This window comes from Barbus barbus, assembly GCF_936440315.1.
Source record: "Barbus barbus genome assembly, chromosome: 8".
Lineage (NCBI taxonomy): Eukaryota > Metazoa > Chordata > Actinopteri > Cypriniformes > Cyprinidae > Barbus > Barbus barbus.
Window position 1 is genome coordinate 4,429,962 of NC_136736.1, and position 27,673 is coordinate 4,457,634.

Consider the following 27,673-nt stretch of genomic DNA (forward strand, 5'->3'; position numbering starts at 1 on the left):
GCATATGCCGGTGATGTGGTTTTCTGGGGCGTTAATGGGAGAGTTGTTTGATGTTCTGCTGCTCTGCTTGCCTTTTGCAGATGACAGCTGGTGCACTGCTGTCAAATTTCTTTATGCCATGCTTTGAACTTAAGCTACCATGTGAATCGAATAGTTGATATGGCTTAATAAAAAAATAAAATTAAAATAATAATAATAATTATTATTATTATTATTATTATCATTATTATTATTATTATATAAATGATCCTGTTTTTAACACTTAACACAATACTTTTATTTATAACATCAATATTTATTTTGTAGAATATCTACTTTTAATTTAATTTAATTTAAAAATATGAATACATTTTTATTATTTATTTGATTAATTAATTAATTCATATAATAATTATATTTATTTATACACACATTTTTGATGATGATGATAATGTTATTTAAAAAAAATTTTTTTTGAAATAATTCTGTTCATAATTTGTTAAACAACCAATTATTTTTGTATCTATTTATCTATTAGTATCTATTTTTTTATGGTATACAAAAATACAAAAGGAGAATTTATTTTCTGTGCTACAATACCCATAATTTAAAATTATTTAAAATTAAAATGATTAACTTGAACTATTCTTAACTATTAACTTTTTGTTTTGTTTTATTTTATTTAATTTATTTATTTTTTCAGTGTTCAGAAGAGACTTGTTCCTGAAAATGATTAAAATAAGGTCTCTCTTTCAATCATTCTCTTGCACTCTCTCTTTCTTTTAAAGCCTTGAGGGCAGGCTTTCCTCCATTCGTTCCCCTCTCCTCTACCTCTCACTCTCTTCATCCACCCTTCACTTCCTCCTCTTGTTTGTATCGTTACCTTGGGCATGTGGCATGTGCCATGAGAGCGCTTCATTAATTGGGTTTGGTTACATTAAGCCCCAGAGCCAACAGGCCGTCCTGCCAATATCACATTCCATTTATAACCCGCCGCTCTAGACTGGGGGCCTCTCTTTATTTAGGCGGCTCAGTACTGGGGTTGCTCACTTACTGGGGCTTTAAAGGGCCAATATCGAATTGAGTGTTTGTGTGTGTGTGTGTGTGTGTGTGTGTTCATCTTTGTTGTTTAAAGGTCATGCATTCCTACCAATGGGATGAGAGCATGAATGTGAATATGAACACCTGGCTCTGTGTGTGTGTGTGTGTGTGTCTGTGGGCGAGAACTGTTTTGGCTGAAAGTACAGGGTGTGTTTCTATTCAGAACTGGACTGTCTTTTGTGAAATGTTTCAATAGTCCGAAACCTAAAGCAAATCACAACAATTTCTAGCTTTTTTGTTTGTTTACTCTAATTTTCTTATACAATGCTTTTAAGGAACTTTTAGGGTTAAATATAAGAGACATTACCAGTCAAAAGTTTTTCGAACAGTAAGATTTCTAATGTTTTTTTAAAGAAGTCTCTTCTGCTCACCATGCTTGCATTTATTTGATCCAAAGTACAGCAAAAACAGTAAAAAAAAAATTAAAATATAAAAATAATTATATTATTTTTTTGTTTATTTCAATAAAATAAAAATAGCTACAGATAAAATACAAGATATTTATTTATATTTAAAATTGCAGGGTTAAATATAAGAAATCTTTGTCAATTTACAGTGGAAGATAATTGCTAAACTCTTTTTATAATATTGATAATTCAATCATTTTAAACTATAATTTTAGACTTTATAAACTCTGTACAGTGCTTCAAAAGAATTTTGAATGTTAAATATGTTGCATTTATGCCAGTGTCAGTTTACTGCAGAAAATAATTTGAACTCATTCCTCTTAGTATTACTAAAACAAAGACTGTATCCAAAGTATAGCCACAAGACTTAAGCGTAATGCTGACATAGACTCGATTAGACTAAGAGATGTGACAGAATCACTTACTGACCTTGTCTGTGCAAAGTTATATGCAATATTTCAACTACTGCTTTGTAAAAACAAAGGATTATTTAAAAATTTTCTGTGGTAATCATCATTATGCCAAAAATGCTTAGTGTGGAGTTTTGAACTGAGAACAACCGGACTTGTTTGAACTTACCTGCCCATGCATTTACTCTTTAATTTTCATTTTTTCATGTGCGGGCATCTGTCTCTTGCTCTCTCTCTCTCTGGTAGGCAAACAGTATGAATGGATTTCACCTAGATTTGTAGCTGTATGGCAATCTGTCGTTAGCACTTAAGTTGCCAACTCCTCGAATGTTTGCAAAACACCTCGCTCTTTCACACAGCCGCTTTATTGTAGCCACGGGCATGAGGAGTCCTCAATGCATATAAATTACTGTAGAGGGAAGCGATTATTATAAACCACCCCCTCCCCCCCAATACCACGGAAATTAGATAATTGAGTAGAGGACAAAGGGCTGGTGGTGTAAAGAAAATGCTTGTCGGTAATATTCGCAATGTTTTGGGCAACATAAGCTAATTGGAAAAATGCAACTCTACCTACATTTTTGCAAAACTCCAAAATTGTGTCAACACACAAAATGTACTGCAGTTTTTATCTGGAATAAACACTAGTGGCAATAAAATACCAACAACTTTAATAACGGCTTATTTTAGCATAGTTCCTTGCACAATACTATTATAACCTCAAAACAATTTGGCCATAGTGCATGATTTGAAAACGAATACATTTATTAATAAAAGCCATCAAATACTCCGTTCCATATGTATGGCTTTTCTGGCGTAGCAAACTTGCTCGGTAACGCACTTGGTACAGCATTGCATTTGTGATCAAAACCCAAAAAAGGTATGAATCTTGTGAAACACAAGTCATAATAAAAGAACGTAGAAGCAAGCTAAAATATTAATATCAAGCTAAAATATAATTTTCTTGTTAACACTATTAGTTAGGTTTGTTGTAGGCAGTAAGTAATTTTCTAGCAAGTTAGAGCATCAAGCTTTTAAGTGCCACTCACCATTTCATTTCTGAACTGCTGCAATACACCCAACAACCGATGTTATGAAATGTAGCCAGATTCACATATATCAACTTAAGATAAAATGCTTTTTAAAGTGCCATTCACTGGACATTTCACTTTTAAAGTAGAACTTTCTGCACAATACTGTGTATAGGCCCCTATGAATTCCCAAATAGTTTTTTTTTTTTTTACCCCAAATTCCATTTTTTCCATTGTTTTTTAGACTGTTTTAATTAACTTACATTTTATTCATCAAAAAGAATGTCTAATTAATTGAAATCCTTAAACATACACAATTTAACCACAATTTATTGAAAGTTTAACAAAGACATACATTTTTACAGCCCTATGAAATACATTTTATTTTCTTCTCAAATTCTGTCACAGTTTTTTCAAGTTAAACCAAACTTTTATTTTGATAGGTTGTTGTGAAGTCCTTTTAAGTTTCTCTGTTTATTTGATATGATGATAGTTTTTCTCACAAGAAATGTTAAAATGCTCATGAAGTGACTCTCAGAGCAGTTCTAGAGAGCATGTTCATGTGTTCATATATCATATATTGAGGCGGCAGAGGCTGAAAACAAACACCACGAGCATCATGTGCTCTTCAGCATGAGTGTAGTAAGTAAACGAAACCGTGCGTCTGCGCCATTCATTCACACAGAAACATGCAGATTCATATATAAATAGTATTTTGCATGACGTTTCGCGTTATACAGTAAATTATTTTTATGACTGGATTCTGCGATTTCAGTATGCATTTTACGCTTAGCAGAAATCATAGGGCCCTATACGTACAAGAACTAATATAATATAATTTTGCAGAAGTGTCATCACAGGCACATTTTTCCAGTGAGCCTGGGTTGGTTTTGGGAAGGACAGCAAAGGGTGCTTTGCTAATAGAGCAGGTTTTGCGTTAGGAAAATCATGTCTGTATGGTAAAACTCATTCTGGGAAAATTCAGAAAATGGGTTACCGGTGGTGCTGATTGGTTGAAGTAGCGCTGCTTTCTTGGAGAGGGTTGAACTGAACAGTGCCCATTTTGTCTCCCAAATTCCCAAACTCTGGCTTTTCCCTCTTTCCTCTGGATTTTCTGCAGGCCCTCGGCCAGCTTGAGTTCTGCACAATGAAATTTCTTTTAAAACCACATCTGAGGGGCTCTAGAGGCAGGCTTGGCCAGACCTGCTTATAAAATCCTAAATGGACATGCTTCTTTTCAATCGGCACCGCCTCTCTGCAAATATGAATAGAAAGACCTAAGCCTATTATTTTTCTTCAAAATAAAAGAGAGCGGGGGGAGGTAGGTCCGTGCCATATCCTGCCACCCTGGCCTGTGAAAACCCAGAAATCCTTGGGGATAAATCGCCATGGCACCATCCGACCCAAGTTCCTGTGGTCAGCTGGGGTGTCCGGCTACTTCCTGGTCGGGTTGGGTGAAAGTGTTTTTAGTTTAATATGCCATTGAGCCGGGTTGGGAACGGGGTGGCGCAGCCTGTGATCTCAAACCACCTGGAAGGATTTGAATGGCCTTGAGTGGTGGTGAATCACCCTGCGTGACTTTTATTTAAAACCACAGAAAGCCAAAAGCACCAAACCCTCTCTATACCCTCTTATTAAAGGCAACCACATTTTTGGAAAGCTGAATGTATTGTAAATTTGATATTTTATTTCTTTTGCCTTAATCCGGAAAAGCGAATGTTTTTTTTTTTTTTTTTTTTTTTTTTTTTCGAGGTTGTGCCTCAGGGGGGCCCTGCAAATTGGCACAGCAGTCTCGAGGTTCCCTGCTGGAATTTCAGCTTCATGCAATGCAACAAGATGGCAGTTTATTAAGAAGTTGAGAGAAATGGGCTCTGACAGCTGCAACTGAGAGGACCTAAAAGAGGCCCCGATCGGATAAGGTGGAAAGCAAAGTGCCAACTCCCACTTTTCATGGCTGCCGTAAGTCGAGGACCCTTGACGTACCGGAGAGTCGTGGTTTCTTTTGTATGATGCTTGCGTGGACTCCTTAAGTCGAACTGTTTTAAGTTTTTCCTCCACTCCTCAGTATCACTTTTTCTCCTTTACTCTGAGACAGAGACTGGGGGCTTAAATGAAAAATATGCCTGCCTCTTATCTCTCTCCCAGAGGAAAAGCCAATAAGAGCTGAGAGGCGTAAAATGAAGACGGGGTAAGGATGCTATCATGCAGTCTTCCAGTGAGGGCCTTTCTCAGTAGCTACTGCCCCCCAGTCACATATTAGTAATGAGGCCGAGTCAGGGATAAGGTTTCCTTAAGGTAGGATAAGACCCTTTTTAAAACTACTCGTCCAGATTAGCCATCAACGCTGACCAAGAGTTGAACCATATTTAAACCACATACTGGACTGAACTATTAACAGGCTAATTTAGTAAAAAAATATATATATTTTAATTTATTTTATTTTATTGCTTCATAAAACATAAAAGATGTTTTATTATTGTTTTTAATTTATTAATGTTTTTTTTTCTGTATACAACAACGGATTTATTTTTTGTTTGTTTTGTTTGGTTTTATTGCTTTATAAAACATCAAAGGAGTTTTTTATTATTATTGTTGTTAATTTATTAATATTGTTTTATTTTTTCTGCAATGGATTTTTTTACATTTTATTCCCAGTTTCATTTGAAGCATGTGATTTCACTTGGTAATATGGATTTTTAATATCATCCTTCATTGATTTACAGGTATTTTCATTCAAATAATCATCGGCCTTCCCATCGGCATCAACATTTCTGGGGCACAGAATCTGACCCATCATAATTCTTCTCAGTGATTATTAATTAGGCATATAATGTTAGTCTAGTACCAACTGCGAGTTTGTCCGATTGACTGCAGATGTGACCGGTTGGCAGAGGCTTGTTCTTGGTCTCAAAACTGATATTTCAGCTGAATACAATTTGTTTCCTTTGCACTGAAGTGAAGCAAAGTTTTTAAAACATATATGTTTTAGTTATTATTACCCAAAAAGCAGGGTGGAATAACCTTTGGAAAGTGGTTAATTATAATAGTTGCTACACCCCTACTTGATTTTGCCAAATCCTCTTGGAACAACATCCTTGTTGGTCTTGGAACAACATTCGCAGCATATTTTAAGGATTCGCTTAGGGCTTTGGGTTTGAATAACATTATCAACCGAACATTTGCTTTGGGTTTATAGGGTTTGGGGTAGGGATAGGGTTAGGACTATGTTTGTTTTTCCAGAACCAACAAAGGATCCAGGAGCATGTTCTACATTTTGAAAGCATTTAGCAATACAGAAATATACAATTGTTTATCATCAGCTTACTCTCAAGAATCCCAAAAATGCATTGGAAAATGTAGGAGTTTCTGACGTGTTTGGAACTCTGAGTGTTGTTGAAAGTTATCAAAGCTCAGATCTTTCCAGCGAATGCCATTCATATCATCGTCCTCCCGCTCGACTTCTGTGCCGTGTCTGGGAGACTCCAAAATAACGCCCCCTCCCAAGCGCCCTCACACACACTCCTCCCGCCCCGTGGTTTTACAGCAGTATGTCTGCCGAGGAAATGGCACCCTACACCTGCCTCTCTGGCCAATTAGCTGGTCGGAAACAGCAACCTTTGCTCCCAAATTAGGACAAACCGCTCTTTCATGCCTGTGGGAGTTTTGCCTGTGGCACGGGTGGGCTGCTTCTTACCCGTCTCGCCTCTCTCATGAGTTGTGGCCTTAGGAAACCTTAGGAAAAGCATGCAATCAGTAACTGATTTTTTGCACTTTTCTCTTTAAGCGATTTCATGTTTGTTTTTGCATTTAGATTGATTTCAGGACATTTTTTTTTATCTTTTTTATGCTTATGGTTTGTTCATAAGCTGCTTTCAAGTCTTCCTGGGAATATCCCACGCACTGTGAAAAAGATATTGTGTTCAAGTGACTTGGTCAGAGTAAATCAGATTTATTAGGTAATTTCTTCCTTTTCTCTCTCATTTTACTCTTCCTAACAAATACAGGACACTTTATTTTTTATTTTTTTTGAGCTAGTGCAACTAAATGAAGGGCAAAGGCTGTGCATTAAATGTGTATTTCATTGTTCTCATGCGACCACATTGTTCAGTGGTAAATGGGTTTGTCTCCTCATAAACTGGCTAAATCATATTTTTCTGGCAAACTTTATTGCTGTTTTTCAAGCTACACCAATGTTATTTTAGTATCAGAGATATTGTAGTTTTTATTTTTCACATTTTCTGTTTTCATTTTCATAAGTTTTGTATTTTTGTTGCTTTTTTATGGTTTTTGATCCAAAGCCCTCACCTTTGACTTGAGGCTAAATGAAAATGCAAAGTTTGCCAATTATGACATTGTGCACGTATCTTATAAATTCACTATTTTAGACATAAGACAAATAAGAAATAGATCATATAGGCCAGGTAAAGGAGAAGCTCACCAATTATCCAAAAAATTACTACATGTTCTTGAACACTTTGTACTTGATATGCTTTTGTGGTGTGCTGAGCATTGGTTTGTGAGTCAGCTCAGATCTCTGTGTGTGTGTGTGTTGAGTCCGCTGCTGACGTGATTAACCCTGCTTAGTTCCACCGCAGACGGTCGGGGCTCTGTAATGAACTCCCTTATTCACTGGCTAATGATTCCCTTTGATCTTCAGCCCCGAGACCTCTGGTCTGCCTCTGCCCTGTGGCGTTCCCTCCCTCCCTGTTTCTCATTCTGTCCTCCTCTAACCTACGCTCTGTCTCTCCCAACCCCCTTCTTTATTCATTCGGTTCTGCCTCAAAATCCTGCAGTACACAATCCACACTTCATCACTGGTGAGGTGCTCAACTTTGGTGGCTCGTTGCCCATTTGTTCTTAGTCTGAATGCCTTAGTCACGTTTGAAGTTGTTACAAAATCAGTTTTTCCCTCTGTGTTTTGCAGTCAAATAAGGTGCCGGTGGTCCAGCCATCCCATGCCATTCACCCCCTCACCCCTTTGATCACATACAGCGATGAGCACTTCGCCCCCGGCCCACACTCGGGACACCACCCACAGGACGTCAACAACAAGCAAGGTAAATGCATGCAAACGGCACAAATACACTACTGTTTATTGCAAACTATTAAAGTCGTTTAAAATCACAATGACTTATAGACACTGTCATTGGTCAGAAAACAGATAGTCCCGCCTCCAATGACGGCTGTTTACGATTCTCAGGGAAATCAATGTACAAATAAAATGCTTTAGTTGAGTCCGCACATAAAGTTAGGATAAGTCATTTAACATTTAAAAAATTGAATTACAAGGAACATTCACATTTATTGCATTTTGAGTATTCGGTGTGGAATTACATAGATTTTATTCTCTGGGATTTGATTTAATTGAAATTTAGGCTCTGATATTATTGGTTAATATTTTTTGGTTACATCCACAAAACAGAGAATTGTTTTGGATAGGCAGAGAGGAAGTTATTACTTTAATATATATATTATATTATATATATATAAATGATAAAAACAAACGGAAATCAGAGACAGTATGGGTCAAAATGTTGTCAGTTTTATTTTCATGTTGTCCCTTAAAGGGGCATTTTCATTTTTTCACCCAAAAATTAAAACTGTCATTTGATACATCCTCATGTCTTTCCAAACCTGTATGACTTTCTTCTGTGAAACATAATATATTCTTTTGTGTTCCACAGAAGAAATAAAGGCCGGTTTAGATAGACATGAAGCTGACAGAATGTTTATTTTTGGTGAACTTTTCCTTTTTATGTGTTTTAATGTTATTTCCTTGTGTTTTTAAGCACTCTTTCTCTATTATCACTGATCCGAAGAGACATTAACTATTTGCTTACACTTAATAAGCTAACAGCTCATTCACACAAGATTCTTATTTCCCTCAAGTCAGTCAAAAGAGGTGGGGTTAAAGTTTAAAAGGGGCAGAGAGATTTTTGGCAGGCGTTTTTGCACGCGAACCCAACTCCATATGTGCTCCTTCCGGCTAACGCTCACCTCTGGATGTGATGAAGCGGAGGAGGTCTGGAGAGCTATAAATAGCCTGAATGAGGCCGCACGCCACAAACAGATTGGCCAATAATCCAAAACTTGCTCTGTTTTCATACACAAACATGGAGTCATTATTCATCAGACATAATACGCTTCAGGTGTTTCATGATTCAGTAATTTCACTTAGCATGGAAAGTCGACATAAAATCAAAATGGACCCTGTTTACCACTTAAATAGATGTTCCTGATTCTACTGTGTATGTTATTTCAAAGAAAAAACAAATGTTTGTCTAGAAATCTTTCATCAGACTCATGCGCAGGAGGAGAAAATGATGTTAGCCAGTATTTAACGCAGTAATTCAATACCCATTTTAGTCCTTTTCTGTACCAAACTGCTCCATTTGAAACAATGGAGAGAGAAATGATGAGTTGGAGATGCAGGGGTTGTTTTTAAACTGCACGTTCTTGCTGTGTGTGTATATATATCCCTTGGACTTTGTTGTTGTACACTGACACCCCTTTGACAGTTTAATTTAGCCCTAGGGTCTTACTTCACTTTTTCCCTCCTCGATTTAAGTGTTTATACACAAACACAGTCTTGACCTTGGTGCAAATGTGTGTATGTGAGAGCGTGCATGCGTGTGTTAGGAGTGAAGTTGAGAAGCTTAGTAACGCAGGCCAACTGACATCCATAAGCAGCGTGAATCATATCAGCAGGGCTTATTAGAACAGCGCAAAAGCATTCCTAATTATCCCATGATCCGCTTATGCACCACACCGGACCGTAGGGCCCGACTGTGCTGCCACACTGCTGCTCTCCAGATGTGTCTATCTCACACTAAGACACGCCAATGTCATTTTCTCATTCGCTCCTCCTTGAATCCTGATGCAGGTATGCCCAGGCATCATCCTGGACCGGACATTCCCAATTTCTACTCTCTTTCCCCTGGGGGAGTTGGACAGATGACCCCTCCGCTGGGATGGTGAGTGCACACATGGCCAAACAGTTACAATTAAGAGAACGTTTGTTGTTGACAACTGTGAAACGAATGGGTTTGAGTGCTCATCAGCAGATCAGGTTGTATTAGAGCTATTTGTGTAAATTTGAGTCAATAAAATGAACTACATAAACTTATGCTATGTTTTATGTTATGTTATGATATGTTATGTTAATATCCATATCCATAATTCAGAAGAATCGGGAAGACATATTGGACCTTTATTATTTATTGGTGATTTTATTTTTTATTTCACTTAATTTTTCATTTAATTTATTTTCATTTCTCATTAGGCCATTCAACACAGAAGAATTGGGAAGGTGCATTGAACATTTGATTTGATTGATTCATTCATTCATTCATGCGAATGTATGGTGATTAGGCAATGCAATCCTTATTTTATTTTATTAAGAATCTTCATAACGTTAAGGTACAATGGCTAATAATGTGGATACTGAACAATGTATTAACCCACACACATTATGCTTTGCTCTCAGGTTTTCTCATCACATGGTACCAGGCCCTCCTGGACCCCATGCCACGGGAATCCCCCATCCCGCCATTGTCAACCCACAGGTGAAACACGAACCACAGCACGACACAGACCTGATGCACATGTGAGTAACCCATTTAGTAAGCTGCTAGCATTCTACAGAATGCTAAAAATGCAATATATGTGTTTATGGTCCCTCACAGCAAATATATTTACCTTGCTATCATTATTAGGCTGATATTGTGTATTTATTTGTGCTCATTTCCATTATTTAACATGGTTAACTACTTATTAATTTAATAACACTAATAAATGCAATCTTTAGTAAATCTCAAAATTAATATCTATTTTTTTCATACAATACATAACAATGTTGTGAATTTAAACTAGGCATTAAATAAAAATCCATTCTATCTTTCTTCTAAATGCATATTATAGATCTTATCATTCATTAATCTGTGCACGTTTCATTTTTTAGATTTATTTTCTATTTTTGACCTCAAAGTTTAAAATGTCAAAACTGGACTTTCCGGTGAACATAACACTTCTTTTTGGTGACATTTGCAGGACTTCTCTAATCACTTTGCAAGCTCACATTCACCTGCCTCCACTTTCGAGTACAATGCCCACATCTCAAAATCCAATCAACAAACAATGCATAGAACCAAGTCCCGCTCTACATTTTTTCTTAAATTTTTATGAACGACTTACACAATTTGTTCTGCTTGTTTCATAAATGAGACTCATAAACATGAACAAATTTTTGTATAATAAAAAAAATTGTTTGTAATAGTGTTCATAAATAGATGTTAAATGCAATCATTACATTGGAATGTTTTTTTTTTTTTTTTTTTTTTACTTCTGTTTTCCTTATGGCATATGAATGTCAATTACATCTTATTATATGCATTTTATTATGCCAAAAAAATTGGACATGATGTGAATGGCCATTTAAAAACGTCTACTATTTTCATGAGTAACTGCCTTTAGAGTGTCACTCCCAAACTCTTACAGCTGTCAAATCCCACCCTACTGTTTTTGAATAATCTGTTACAGTATGAAAGAAAGATCTGTCGCTGCTTCTGATTCATCATGATTTCAGTTTTTAGTGTTTTATTTTTAATTTATTTAGACAAAATTGTATCAATTTATTATCTGCCTTTTTATCAGCCGTAACATGAAGGATCTGCTCCAATTTTTATTGTTGCACAATTATTCTTTTTTTCTCATTTTGACCACTATGAGCCATGCAGTTGGCTTGAGGTATCAAATCCAGGTCACCAATGGGAATGAAATACTGGGAGCTGTAGGGCTTGGGAGTCATAGAGTTGGAGGGAATATGAAGGTTTGGTTGCCATTACTGATGAAGTAATCTCTTTGCATGAAAGCACCCAACTGGACATAATTAAAAGCCGCTGCTAGCTTTTCAGCACTGGCTCCCAGATTGTTCTCTCATGCAGCCTTCCAATTGGTGGCTGGAATCAGACATTCGGCGCTCTCACACTCCGTGGCGTCGCTGTAGCAGCTGCTTTCGCACCACCCTCTGAGCGTTTTTCCCCTTTGTATTTCCCTGTATCACTTAATAATTCTTCCCCGTCTTTTTTTTAACTCTTTCCTCCTCTTGTTTCTCCAGGAAATCTCAGCATGAGCAGAGAAAGGAGCAGGAGCCCAGAAGACCTCACATCAAGAAACCTCTAAACGCTTTCATGCTGTATATGAAAGAGATGCGCGCCAATGTGGTGGCCGAATGCACGCTGAAGGAGAGCGCCGCGATCAATCAGATCCTCGGGCGGAGGGTACATATCTGATACACAGGTCTCTTGCACTATGTGACCTCCTTCACAAAGGGGTCTATTGTAGTTAGCACTTCACAACCCAATTTTACAAGTACACCTACACACAAGCTGACAGAAATCTGGGCAGGTAGCGTCTTTAATGCTCCATTTTGGAATTGAAAAAAGAGGAACCGTTAAACATTTAATGCTTTAACCAAAGCCTCTGTGGTTTGAGGCGGCTAGCCACAGCAAAGGACCGTTTTGCGGCAGTGTGGGGTAATTGCACCCTGACATGGTTTGAAGTAAAGCGCCGCTAAATTGGAACCAGTGTTTTGATATGAAATCAAAGTTTCGTGTTTTTCTTTCTTATTTTTTCCTTTCTCTCATCGCTGCATATGTTAATCTCTTCATCATGTTCCATTCCACCCCCAGGCAGACGTGCACATGCACTCACACACATTCACCCGCACACACACGCAACGTTTGAAAGTTAACAAGGATTTTTAGCCAAATGCCAGCACACGTCTCTTTGGAAGGAACTTAAAAGTGCATGTCAGTAATTGACTACTTCCCCCCACCCCTCTCTCTCTCTAATCTCCCTCTGCACTGAACAGTGGCATGCTTTATCTCGGGAAGAGCAAGCTAAGTATTACGAATTAGCCCGCAAGGAACGGCAGCTCCATATGCAGCTTTACCCAGGATGGTCCGCCAGAGACAATTATGTAAGTGTCCACACTAACACACTGCCTGAGAGTGAGAGTTGTGTCATGTGTTGATTGCATGAAAGTAAATATAATGCTTGTCTTTAAAAGTGATAATATATGCATACTACTATTGATTGCGGAGTAGTCCAAATGATTATTTTATAAAAAAAACTGTTGGAAAATGAGTTTGAGGTTATGTTAGAAAAGTCTAAAGGGCTATTCACTTGAAGTCTTACGGGACTGAATGATACTACAAGTTATAGAACAAAATATTCACACTTTAGATACCAGCATTTCTCTGATACTTGAATTAAAGAGACTGTTCACCCAAAACTTACAATTCTGTCATCATTTACTCACTCTCCACTTGTTACAAACCTGTATGAGTTCCTTTTTTTCGGTTGAACACAAAAATAAGATATTTTGAAGAATGATGGTAACCAAACAGTTGATGGTAGCCATTGACTTCCATAGTATTTTTCAATGGGTACCGTCAATTGTTTGGTTATTCTTCAAAATATCATAATTTGTGTAAAACAGAGAAAATAAATTCCCAAATGGAACAACTTTAAGGTGAATGAATGATGATACAATATTTGGGTAAACTATCCCGTAAATTAACAATTTATATTTGTTTATTTAAAAAATACATTTGACTTCATTCATGAAACATAAATAGCACAGATTTGAGTAAATGGCTCATAAAATCTTGCATACAGTTTGTTGTTTTACTGAATTTATTCTGCTTGAGTTTCATAAATGGGTTTCCGAAACGCAAACAGACTGAATTTCTGTAAATCGTTTCTAAAAAACCTTCTTGTGTAAATTGTTGCATTGAAAGTGATACTTTACTGGGTTTTATGACTGATTTACATAAATTTGTTCTGATCAATGTGCGTGAGAAACCAGAGCAGATGGAATTCGTGTAAACTGTTCATTAAAGCATTCTTGCACAAATTGTTGCATTGTACCAATTTACGCAAGAATAGTTTTATGACTGATTCATGAAACAAAAGCGGAACAAATTTGTGTAAAATGTTTGTACAAATGCTCGTTTGTAAATTGCATCGAATGTGACCGATTCCTAAGAATTTTCTGAACGACTTACACAATTTGTTCTGCTTCTTTCATAAATAAGGCTCAGAAATGATTTAATAGATAATTTTATAGAAGTTATAACAAGAAATTGTACAAATGTTTTTACATGCATAATGACTAATTTCTGTTCTGCTTATGGTAGATGAATGTCAATTACATCTTATTATAAGCAATTTATTATGGACATGATGTGACTGGCCATTAAAAGCTTCTACTATTTTAATCAGTAACTGCCTTCAAAGTGTCACTCCCAAGCTCTCACAGCTTTCACACACTAAATGTTTTCCAGAAGAGACACATTGCTAACCATTTACTCAATATTATTACATTTATACAACTATTCCTTTAGTTTATACAAATGTGGCAGATATTAAGGCAGTTAGCTTGTAGAATTCACATCCAAAATTGATGTTGTGATGACAACTTTGGACGGCTAAGTTTTAACCGGCATAAATCTCACTCAATATGAAGTGCCAGGATGTGCTGCTATAACTAAAACCTGGCTTTCGCACTAATCACCAAATGGAAAGGCAACAGGGCTAAAAAGAAACACTTCAAAGACAGATGAACTTTCATCTCCACTTATATATTAGTGGTGGGAGCACACTTGTATTTAATAGTGCTAAGGATTCTGAGCGTATCCCTGCTCTGTCATAGACATTTCTACTGCTCTGGGCTTCTTGGTTCTGTCAGCCAGGGCTAGAATACACAGATTAGTGACTGAATAAGTGGATTATCAGACTTTACAGCAGGAAACCAAAGCGTGGCTCATATTGGACCGCAAAATGACAGTGCGGCGCTATCTATACCTATAGTCATCCTGCCAGGGGATTTTGGGTAAGCTACAAATCCTAAAGCAGTCCAGACTTCTCACTCTAGAGGAGTGTTTGTCGTGTCAATTGGAGCAGGGGCAGATGTTTTATTCTTGTTTAACTTTCCGATTGGTGATTAGGCCATGCAATCCAGAAGAATTAGGAAGGAGATTTAGATTTTATTTTATTTGTTAATTTTTTATTTTTTTTGGTGATTTGATGATGCAGTCCAGAAGAAGTAGGGAGTATTGCACTTTTTTTTTTATTATTTTATTTTATTTTATTTATTTTATTTTCATAAATAGCAGAAATGTCATGTTTTTGTAATGCCGCTTCAAATATTCCTCTGGCTATTTTGTAGGGGAAAAAAAAGAAGCGGAAGAGGGAAAAGATCCAGGAACCTGCTTCAGGTGAGACTCCTAAACCCTCCTATTCCTGCTGTTTCATTAATGTATGCACTAACTTAGCTTTATGTGACTTAGTTTGTGAATATGGTGGTAAAGTGGTTAATGTTGGGATACCGCATTCTCAATACGCTTTCACACAGTCAATTTCAATCATAAAAGGATGTTTTTAATGTCAACATGAACATTTATGAATTGAAATCTTTGTTGGTTCCCTGAAAATCCATAAGTCTGTGGTTTTACTGTTCTGTATGTTTCTTTATTCTGTAAATTTTGCAACATTATGAACAGTTCACCCACCCCACCACTCCATCTTTCCATCTTCTCCTCACAATTAAGTCTTTAGGATTAGTCTGTTTTAAAGTCCACATGCTTCCGTCAGTGCTGCTAACTTTTCTATTTGCCCTTTTATAAATGCATTAGTGATGTGTGCTTGTACATTTAACAATTCAATGTATATTTGGTGCAAAGTCTAGGCAATTTAATTTAGAGCTGTGTATGAAGTTAAAGGACTAGTTCACACAAAAAAGAAAATTCTGGCTTCATTTACACTAACTCGTGTTTTTCCAAATGGATATGACTTTTTTCTTTTAAGGAACATAAAAGGTGAATTTTTGAAGAACGAGTAGCCTACTAGGACTGTTAAGCTACTACTCCTTAAATTGTCCATATGACTAATTTGTGAGCGAAACGTTTCAATCCTTTAATCCAATTCCCAAAAATCAACCTGAATGATTCGTTCAGAATTTCTCCCTTTCTGTTCAGTGAAAGAAAGAAAATCCTTTCCATTGGAAACGACATGAGAATGAGTAAATGATGACAGAATGTTCATTATAGGATGAACTGTTCCTTTAATGAACAATGTTGATGTGTTAAATAGGCCAGCAAACTCTGTTTGTTGGCCCTACATTGACAACTAAGACCAGAGATGGACTTAGGTGTTATTTGGAGGCACATCCTGGTAATTAAAAGCTACGATTTCCTGCAGGTACAGGCCAGAGAATGAAAACGGCGTACATCTGAACAATGGTAAGAGCCTCTTCCATACCTCTGGTCTGATCGAGTCATGATGTGGTAAACTCCCTATTTTCTAATGTGGTTCTTAGCAATCAGAAAAACATGAGACTAATCCTAAAGGCCCACTTTGAGTTCACCAATCAACCATTCACTGATGTATTGCGAAAGCTGTTGTTTGCATCGTGCGAGTGTGTGCTAACGTTTAAGGGTTTCCTCTTCCGAACACATTGATGAATTGTTGTGACAAGTCATTTTTCTTTCCTAACTCTAAGGACATTACATCCCTTTTCCTGTAGACTGATGTGTGGCTTGTGGCAATGGGTGGCGCGTTAGTATTTTCAGAAGACCAGTGCTTTTTATCAAGAACAGTTTGCAAGCATACCATTTGTTTGAAAGATCACAAAACAGCGTAATCTCGACAAAGTCGACTCAGAACATCAAGTCCACACTATCAGGTTTCTTTCCACATTCATTTCTTCCATCTTTAATATTTGGTATGCAGCATCAACATACAATCCTGTGGCTCATGGCTATGTTGGACTGGGGCTTTTTTTGGTTTTTCGAGACCATTTGGAAACTAGGATGATATTGAAAGAGTCGACCCAGATGTAAGCTAACTCTTTTAGCATTCACCCATATGGTCTCCATGTGTTATCTAGCCAAGCCTGTGAATGAACGAAGCCCTTGCCAGCATATTTGGCTTGCGCTGTGCTTTTTAATTTTCTAGCGATTAAACAAGCAACTGGCCTGAAAGAAGTTGGTTCTTTAAACAAAGAAGAGAATCGTCTCAGGTGAAAGTCTATGAGAAATTTCAGCATCAAAAACAGTAGTAAGCAAGGGAAAATATCTATTTTCTCCTGGTCTTAAGTCACCCCACATCCTGTTATTCTGCTTTTTTTTTGCCATGAAAGCTGCGCAGATGTGACAAATCTTGTCCTACCCAAAAACCTACAAGACAAAGGTTTTACGGTTGATCAGTTCTCTACCCTGTGGCTCCCGAACACAAATTGGACTGTTTCGCACTCTTTCTTTTTTTTCTTCTGTGGGCTGCAATAGCTTTGAAAACGCAGCTAAAAGGCGCTCTATCTTCGATCCAATAATTAGCGGTGCCAAGCGAACTGCGAATGGACGCCCCAACTGATTCATTGTGGCAGCTTTAAACTAACATGAATAAAACAGAAAATATTGCCTTTTTTCCATTTATGTAGATCTGACAAACTGAGAAACATCGCATTTGTCTTTTATATTTATTCGCCATCCAAATGATATAGTGTGCAGTTTAATAGTTTTAAACAAAAACAGACTGATAATATTTTTGGTAATGGATAGGATCATAATAACATACAACAGTGAAAAAAATCCAGTTAAATCCAGCATTTTTAGTTAAAATATCCAAGTGAAATTTACTTGAAGCAACAGAGCATGATAATATACATAAGACAGAGAATATTGCTACCGCTTGTAAATTTATGCAGATCCGACAGGCTGAGAAACATGAAATTTATTTAATATTTATTCATCTACCAAATTATATAGGGTGCACCTAAATATTTTTAAACAAAAAAGAGTGATACCATTTTTTGATGATGGATAGGACAGCATACAACAGTGCAAAATAATATCCAGCATTTCCAGGTAAAATATCCAATTAAAAGACCCTAAAATTTACTTGAAGCCACCGTTTTGTTTTGTTTTTGTTTCTAGGTGCATTTTTTAATATTACATTTTAAGAAATACACATGTATTAAATATACACTACCATTTAAAAGTTTGGAGGGTCAGTAAGATTTGCAAGACTGCATTTATTTGATCAAAAATAAAGTAAAAACATTAATATTGTCAAATATTATTGGAATTTTAAATAACTGTTTTACATATATTTTTCCTTCTGGAGCATCAGTGAGTGTTTGAACCTTCTGTAATAGTTGTATATGAGTCGCTCAGTTGTCCTCAGTGTGGAAAGATGAATCTCAAAATCATACAGTCATTGTTGGAAAGGGTTCAAATACACAAAAAATGCTGGAAAACCAAAGAATTTATGGGACCTGGAGGATTTTTCTGAAGAACAGCAGGCAGTTTAACTGTTCAGGACAAACAAGGGACTCATGAACAACTATCACTAAACAAAAAAACACAGCTTTGGATCGTTCAGGTAACAACACAGTATTAAGAATCAAGGGTATGTAAACTTTTGAACGGGGTCATTTTTATAAATTCAACTATTATTTTCTCTTGTGGACTATATGTAAACATCTTTTATGTGAAATATCTTATTCAGGTCAGTACTAAATAAACAATAACATGCATTTTGTATGATCCCTCTTACTTGGTAAAATAATTAACAATTTGCAGATTCTGAAAGGTGTACAGTATGTAAAGTTTTGACTTCAACTGTATGTATTCTATTTGAATAGATTAAACAATGTAATTTATTCCTGTGATGCAAAGCTGAACATTCAGCATCATTACTCCAGTTTACAGTGTCACGTTATCCTTCAGAAATCATTTTAATATACGATTTGGTATATTAAATAAGAAACTTTTCTTCTTATTATCAATGTTAAAAACAGCTGTGCTGTTTAATATTTAAGTGGAAACCGTGATACATATTTGACTGACATTTATTATGTAATATGTAAGGCATTTGAAGATTGCTCCTATTGGTTTTGAAATGAAAAATTGAGGATTTCTTATGGAATATTTGAGGTAATTCCATGGATGTTATCAATTTTATTTTAGGTATGAAGGACAGGTTACATCTTATTTTTACATGCCTTATGACACATAATCCATGAAATAAAAATGTACATTGGAATAATTTCAGGTTATAGAATTCTCTTCCTCACACATCCCACTTTTTCTGCTCGTACAACATTTCCACATCCTCTTCTTGTTCTTAACTGTGTCTGTTTGTCAGATTTAGCTGTGAGAGCTTTTGTCTCACTAACCCTTGTGATTTGCAGACTTTGAGATTGTTATCTGAGCCGAGGCATAAATGCCCTCCGGGCTGTTACTTTTTGGCCACTGCAATTTTTTCATTGGGAACAGGGAAAGCCATGTAACAATGGTGGTCTTTTAATGAGAGCTGGCTCTGAAGATGTAGTCTTAGTCATTCAAAGAAGCCAAGGCTGTGAGTCACCAAAGTCTGGCACATTTCAACTTGCTGCTTTGTTGCCACCTGGACATTGACTGTTCTGCAGCGTTTCACTTTTGATTTTTATAGCAACTGCATTCTTTGCCCCAAGTTTGATGTTGTTGGCAGGCACTATATGAGGTTTACCGTACTATTGGGAGTGGTCGACCGAAGGTTTGAAAGCTTTCAGTGTTCCAGAGGTCGACAATAGTGGGGCAGTGTGGGAAACCGTTGGAGGTGCGAGCCGCTTCGGAGTTCATGGCCTGCTCTGTGAAGAAAGTGCTGCTGGACAGCTGTGCCCGAATCGGGTCGTCTTTACCCAGCTCTGTGTCTGTGATGAGTGAGGACAGAAGTCAGATGTCAGCCTTTGATGAAAAAGCATGAGAGAGAGAAACTAAAAGTCCCTTGTGTGGCGATGAGAGCGCCTTGTCTCTTCTTAATGTCCACTCTGCCTCAACCCCATGAATGGCAGAATAACTGATGTCCTTTGTGTCTAAAAACTCTCTTCATTTGGAGTGGGCTGGAACTGTGTGCCTTGGGTTGCTTTAACAGGTTTGGATTGAAAATGTTTGGACCTGCACTGGGGTTTGGTAAAAACTTGTACCTAGAAAGAGTCAGGATTGGGTATAGAATTTGCTCCCTTTCAGTTAACGAGTTTAATTTGAATTGAATTGGCCACAGGAAGTTGAAATGAAATTTGAATTCAAATAAGAGTACAGAGAAGTTACACTAAGAAATTGGAAAAGTGTCTATTCTATCTACTTGTTATTTATTTATTTATTATAAAAAAAATACCCTCTAACACGCGTGTTCTATTTTGGATTCTTTTGACTTTTTATTTATTTAAAAAATGACCCTCTTACACTAATGTTCTGTTTTTTTTCCTATTATGTCTATTTGTTTTCTTTTTATTTATTATTAAAAAAACCTTGCTGTGTGTACTAACTGAAACTTGTCAAATGAATGCTCTTTTGTTGGTTTTGATTGCTTCTGTTGTCCTCATTTGTAAGTCGATTTGGATAAAAACATCTGCTAAATGACTAAATGTAATGTAAATATAAAACGTAATTTATTAAATCTGATATATAAAACATATTTTACAGGTGGCATTTCCAAGTCATGTCTGTCTGTAAGGTCAATAAACCTTCAGACTTGAAATGTTTTTAAGCTATTTATTTATTTTTTAACCTTTTAAGCAAGAGCTTGTTTTGACAAACACTTATTTTCCAGTAAAATAAATCTGAATAATTTAAGGCAAGACAAGTTTATTTATAGAACATATTTCATACACAATGGTAATTAAAAAAAAATAAAAAATTTAACATTTGAAAAAAAAAAAATAGCAATAAGTTTAGTAAAAACAAATGTTAAAAATACAATAAATAAGTAAAAAAAAAAAATTAGATTTTTTAGTAAAAAAATAAATATTTTGATTTAATGTTTATTCTTCCTCATTCAAATTGGAATTGCAATTTTTGCATCTTATTTGTTACCTATTTTCATGGACTGAATTGGAATTTAAAAGGCATTCTCAATTAAATTCTGCATGACTCTAAACCCTGGAAAAGAGTACGAGTCGCTTGTGATAAACCGGTTAATATTACTGAGGGCAGCGGAAGCCCAGAGGTTTCCTTCCATGTACTGCTGCCAAGAGACTCCACAGTGCTATAAAAAGAGTCTGGGAGTTTTTGCCGGTATGTATGTGCAAGGAGCAAACTTGCAGAAACGGTTGGATGCAAATCACAATTGCCCCCATTAGATCTTTCATTTAGATCTTTTGGTTTGACTATCTAAGCAGCAGAGGAATCGGTATGTGGCGTCTACTACATTTCCTCTCCTCTCTTTCTAGCTTTTTTACGCCCCAGCCGTCGTCTGCGCTTTGCTGGAGTTCCTCTCCTAGGGAGTAAATCTGGCTCCCATTGTGAAAGCAGGCGGAACCCCCTCTCCTCCCTTCCTCCCGCTGCTGACTGTGAGCGGTAGAGAGGCCTTTGAAGCAGTCATTGTGCTGCTCTTTGATAGTGCCGCCCTGGCTTGCAGCTCAGGCTTTGCAGGAGCACGTCGTTCCTGGGCTCTCATCCCAGCGCTCCTCAGATGTGGGCAGACCCCACTCACAGCCTCTGCTGGAATACCAGCTTTCGCCCTTCTCGTGTCCCCTGCCCTCACCTGAAGGTTTTTTGTTGTTTCGAGGGTGAACATCGTTTCCTCAGCCATTTTTAGAAAGCGGAATGGAGATTTCAGGAGAAAAGACCCAGCTACGGTTGGTTTGCAGTTCAACAGACGTAATTGTGAGTTTTTCCCCCTCTTTAATGTTACTGTCTCTGGGCCAAAGGAAGTGCTGACTGAACAAAGTGGTTTGTTTAAATCAGATTTTTCACCCAGGTGCTGTTTTTATTACTCAGGCCGGGGTTTTTTGAACCCATCCTCCTCCTAGCAGATCATTGGTTAAAGCGCCTGTTGAATTTTTATGGTCTCCTTGAAGGGCGCTGCCAACCCCGACGTGAAGCCAAGTGCTACAACACAAGGTCACTGGTCTAAAGTCAGTTTGGTGTGAAAGTGGACCTTTTCAGCTGACTAGGCTTAACGTAACCCAGATTTGGGCTTTTCGTCTGTACTCTCATTCCCAGCCAATGTTTTAGTCGTAAAGCTTTGAATCGATCGATCTGTCTGCATTTTGCTAAAATATTTGTTGTTGGACATTAAATGTCTCTTGTAGAATTTTAAACCTACATATAAGTGTATTTTTATGATAGCAGTAACTGTAAAGGCATATTGTAACAGGTAAATCAAATGTAAGCTAAATTACTTAGGTATGTATGTGTTTTTATAGCAGTTAAAATAGTCATTTTATTTATTTTTATTTTTAATTCAGTGATTTATAACTTTTAATTTAGTTATTTTAATGATTTAAAGAGCACTTTTAGATTGTAATGTTCTAATGTTCTGCAAACTATAAAAGGTAAAGCTGTCATAATGCCAGAGAGAAAGGCTGCATGGCAAGAAACTGTAAAAAAAAAAAAATCAAACAATAGAATGTGAGACAGTGGTAATATAATTGTGTTCCTATTGTTCAGTGTTAGAGGAACTCTGCTTAGCCTGATCGTTAGCCTGCTTTTGACCAGGTTAGTTTCCCAGGCCTCAAGGCATTAAAAGTGATCATATTTTTCTTCATTGCATCATATTGCATTGATGCCACTATTGAATCGAATCGAAATCGGATCGCACTGCATCGTAAAAGGAGTGAATAGTATTGCATCGCATCGGTAGCTGCTTCATATGTATCTTTAATGTATCATATCGTTGGCTATGCATCGAGATGCTAATCGTATCGGCCTGAATCATGAGATGCACATCCCTAATGTGTGTGTGTGTGTGTGTGTGTGTGTATGTATGTGTATGTATGTGTATGTATGTGTATGTATGTGTATATATATGTGTCTGTTATTATTTCCACATGTAAATGATAACAGTTAACCTACACGCATGTAAATAATTAAAGTGCAAATACTGTATTTGAACTGCATCGCATATAAATATTTAATTAAATTGTAGCGTTTGTGAATTTACAATTATGCTTATGATTTTTAAAGGGGTTATATGATGCGATTTCAAGTTTTCCTTTCTCTTTGGAGTGTTATAAGCTGTTCATGCATAGATAGATCCCTGAAGTTGCAAAAACTAAAGTCTCAAACCCAAAGAGATTTGGGTCAAATTTAAGACTCGACCACGCCCTCCTAAAACGGCTCATTCAAACACGCCCCCACATGTCTACGTCACAGTGTGGGAAGATTTGCATAACACTGCCCAAACGTACATGCAAAGAAAGTGTGAAAGTTGTGTTTCGTTGTGAAAGCGAAACTACTTTGTTTGGCCTTCCAAAAGAGGACACAACTAGAAATCAGTGGTAAAGTTTATTTACAACACTGTTCCAGAACAGTACAACCCAAATACTCAGATATGTGCAGTGCATTTTACGGAGGACTATTTCCTGAACCTGGTAGGAGAGTAGCCTACAATGCTGGCTGTGCACAAAGGTTTCTATAAAGTGGCAATTCCAACTTTGCAAGGACAGTCTGGCGCTTCTGACTCACAGCCTGTAAGTATGTTTGCTTATATAAAGAATTTGCTACTTACTATTCAAACGCGAGTTTTGAGCAGTGTAGAGTAGTGCTTGTTGTTTCTCCGATCGTTTGTAATGGGTTTTATTGTTTTTGTGTCGTAGCACCGGGACACTGCATTACGTTATGGTAAGGGGCGTAACATTTCCATCACAGGCTTGAAGTATTCGGCCAATCACAACGCACTGGATATCTGACCAATCAGCGTACGCCTCGCTTTTCGGAACGATGAGCTCTGTAAAAATCGACGTGTTTCAGAAAGGAGCAACAATAACCTACTGTACGTGGATAATGTGTTTTTGAACCTTAAACCGCATGAACACATTGCAATACACCAAATACACAAAATAATGTTCTTTTTAGTAACGTCATATGACCCCTTTTAATGGGATTAATATATCATGCAACCTTGGAAAACAGTCTAATAATGTGTTTCATGGATTCTCGTCCGTGAAATGCGCAACTTCCGTTATTTTGCCGGTTAGTCAACGCGATCAAAATGAAGTTGAGGATTTTTAAAAATCAAATAATCTAATAAAATCGACGAATCGTGACAGCCCTAGTAGCAAAACCCAAAAATACATTGCTTGGGTCAAAATTATCGATTTTTCTTTTATGCCAAAAATAATTAGGATATTAAGTAAAGATCGTCCTCCATGAAGATATTTTGTAAATTTCCTACCGTAAACATATTAAAACTAAGTATGCATTGCTAAGGACTTCTTTTGGACAAATTTAAAGGCGATTTTTCTCAGTATTTAGATTTTTTGCACCCTCAGATTTCAGATTTTCAAATAGTTGCATCTCGGCCTAATATTGTCCTATCCTAACAAACCATACATCAATGGAAAGCTTATTTATTCAGTTTTCAGATTATATATAAATCTCAATTTAATAAAATTGATGCTTATGACTGGTTTTGTGGTCAAGGGTCACATATGCATGTATGTATGTGTGTATACATATATGTCATATATGTGTGTTTGTGTATATACATATGTGTATATGCATGTGTATATATGTCTACAAATGTATTAATAAAAAATATATATATGGGTATTTGACGTATCAATGTGTCCTATGGTGTGATGTAAACGTGTAAAAAATAAAAACTCAAAATAAAAATAATAAAAATAATAACATTTTTCTCATGTTATTTAAGGTTTTTTTTTTGCTATGTCACACCATAGGACACAGTCCAATCTATGTAAATGTGTGTATATGTATGTATATATATGTATCTGTGTGTGTGCATATATATATATATATATATATATATATATATATATATATACTGTGTGTATATTTGTGTGTATATATGTGTGTGTGTGTGTGTGTTTGGTTATTTTTGACTAACTTTCAGCACAAAAATCCTGTAGTTTTCACTTGAAAAGCAAAACTGTGTTAGAATTTTTTTAGAGGATTTATTTTACATTACAAATAAAAATACAAGCAAATACTTTAAAAGTCTTTCTGCACTGGCATATGTTTGTTTAACAACAACAAAAAAAGTTTTTAACATTCTTCTGTCTTTTCCCCCCATATTTTTAACTTGTTTATGTGTTTTAACTAGTTTTATGCTTAAAAAAAAGAAAAAAAAAGTGAAATATTTAATATTTAATATATTATGCAGTGAAGTTATTTTCAGGATTTTAAGATATTTTAATTGGATTAGCCAGAAAATACTCACGATTGAGTAAGAACGATTTTTTCTTTGTATTTTCCATCTTTTACACATTTTTGAAAACAAGTTCGCAACTGTGAGAGTTGCCACCTAGTGAACCCACCAATGCCTGCACATACATGTGGTTTTGAGCTGTGAACAGACCGCTCAGATCCTGCTGATTACAAAATTTACTGGCATACATAAAACCGAGGCACACTTTCTCCAGTTTTTCAGAACAATATTTTTTCTTCCTCTCAGAGCACTTCGAGCCACCTTCTCTGGTTTTTGGGGAAAGGGAAGGGTTAGGAAGGAGGTGTGTCGGTCCCAGCTGCAGGCTTTTTGATTTGCCTCAGGAGGTGAACGGGCCAATTGAGTGACACAGGGCCATGCCTGTTATCTTAACCTCCCACACTTCAAGCCGAGCCGAAGAGAAGCACTGAGAGCGGCTGGCCCTCGAATACAGAGGAGCATTTCATTTCCTGCGAGCCGGGCCTCTGCATTCCACAGCGCAAATGGGAAGTAGCTCTTGAATCCCTGCTTTTGTATGGGAGCGGACTGTAAAGCGTTGCCCGATGGCACCGTCCTAACCTCTCCAAACACCCCGACGCGCCCCCTCCCCTTCCAACAGGAGGCTGGTGGGGAAAGGCTGGAAAGCATGCCAGCGTTTTTCATCTGCGGCCGGGAAGGAAAACGCTCTCCAGGAAGGGGGCGCAGGGCACAGGGAAGCTTTGAGTTCATAGGATAAAAGGCTGGGTAGGGGAGGTAAATAAAAGCATGGTGGCTCTCTTTCTCTCTCTCCTGGTTCGGCACCAGGGTCAGCGCTCCCTGGAAAAGTAGCTGCCTTTCATCCACATGTGGTAAAGCCGTCCACACGGGTGTACGAGTGTATTTATGTGTGAAAGTGGTCCAAGGTGGAGTTGTGGAGCAAAACTGACATGCCGCAGAAAAAGGTTGTGTTCGACCTCCACTCCAGGGAGGAGCCTGTTACTAGTCTTGCATTTTATCCACCTTCCCCTCTCTCTCTCTCTCTCTCTCTCTCTCTCTCTCTCTCTCTCTCTATCCATCAGAGGTTTGCTCCTGTATTCCTGCTTCTCACTTTGATCAGGAATTCCATTTGATTCACTTCTGAAATAGCCCCATACAGCTTGTCGACCAAAATAGAGTCTGTTACATTTAATATTTCACATCTCAAAAGGGATTCAGATTGGGCAAACAGATTGAGATGGAAAACTTTGGGTTTCTGAGAATACGATTCCTGATTAATGTTGGACGTGGGATTCTTTTTTTTTTTTTTTTTTTTTGAAAATGGTATGCTGGGGACTTTTTGAGTGTGCCAATTTGTTCAAAGCTTACAATCTGTTTTTGCTCTAAATGTCCTAATGTGCAATACACAAATTACAATGCATGTTAAAATTATCTCAACCATTTTTTGTTTATTTCTGTCATGTTTTCATGCACAAAATGTTCTTGAGAGACTGTACAGTTACTATGAATTGAAAAATATTCCAAATATTTTTTTTTCATAGTAAATGACAATTTTCATTTTTGTGTGAATATCCCTTGAAAAACTGTATAATAATAATATAATATTTAAAAATTCTCCTTTTAAATATGTTAATTATTCCTTAGATATGCATGTATGTAAATAAGTAAATAAATAAATATTTTTTTTATAAATTAAAAAAACTAAATGATGATCAAATATATTATTAAACTTACCATGTCTTTTTTTTTCTACATTTGTGTTCTACAGGAGGAAAACGGACTTCTTTTTCCTCTTGCAAAGCAAAGACAGCAGCTACAGGCCCCCTTTTAGAGATGGAAGCCTGCTAGATTCCTCAACCTTTCACCCCTCCGTCACTTCTTGACCCCTGCGGAATCTCCAGAGGGTCCCGGTCCTTGAATCTGCTCCTCGGCTGCAGAGGCTGCTGTAGAGATGTTGAACTGAGAACAGACAATCACCAACACAGGCCCTCACGCAGACCCGTGAATACTCGTTTGAACGTTCCTTTTTGTTTTCTGTCCTTAATTCACTCCCGAAGACGAAGGCGTTGCACTGATTATGTTCCTCGACCGTTTGTAAAGCGCACATATGGCCACACGTAAAAAAACCCCACACACGTTCCTACACATGTTCCTAAGTTATTCTAAGTTATTTGGCACCTCTGTCTTCTGTGTGTGTTCACTACGTCACTCCCTCATTTTCTTTCGTGCCCTATAAAATGCAGCAACACAGGGGCCCGACACACCTCACGGCGTTCTATGGCAACATTTTAGGGATCACGCATTGCCCTGGAAACGATTTCCAAAGGTTGCATTTTGCATTATGACACATTGGTGCAAAAAGGATCAATATTTTGAATTCTCCTCAACATCTTGGGTTCAAGTTTTAATTATTATTCTTTATTTTAATTTCTCGGTGTATATTTTAAGTGATTTTTTTATCATTATTTTATATATATATATATAATGGTATATGAAAATAAGCTTGGAGACAGGAAAGCCATTTTTCTTGTTGAAGCGTCTTGCAGAAATAACA

The 27,673-nt window shown here is 36.9% G+C and overlaps 1 protein-coding gene across 3 annotated transcripts in view; it reads left to right on the forward strand.

Annotated features, from left to right (window-relative positions):
- The window catches only part of LOC306873627 (lymphoid enhancer-binding factor 1-like), a gene marked incomplete at both ends in the record, with an annotated part of 43,451 nt that extends 16,484 nt beyond the window's left edge, over nucleotides 1-26,967 (forward strand). For 2 of the 3 annotated variants that reach the window (XM_079423046.1, XM_079423047.1), the window contains 7 exons: nucleotides 7,853-7,985; nucleotides 9,812-9,902; nucleotides 10,415-10,534; nucleotides 12,044-12,206; nucleotides 12,800-12,907; nucleotides 15,161-15,209; nucleotides 26,888-26,967. In XM_079423046.1, the coding sequence (XP_079279172.1) occupies nucleotides 7,853-7,985; nucleotides 9,812-9,902; nucleotides 10,415-10,534; nucleotides 12,044-12,206; nucleotides 12,800-12,907; nucleotides 15,161-15,209; nucleotides 26,888-26,967 (744 nt within the window). Of the gene's footprint in view, nucleotides 1-7,852; nucleotides 7,986-9,811; nucleotides 9,903-10,414; nucleotides 10,535-12,043; nucleotides 12,207-12,799; nucleotides 12,908-15,160; nucleotides 15,210-16,191; nucleotides 16,227-26,887 lie in introns of those variants that run through there. The other variant, XM_079423048.1, reaches the window with a different exon arrangement.
- Nucleotides 26,968-27,673: the final 706 nt, after the last annotated feature.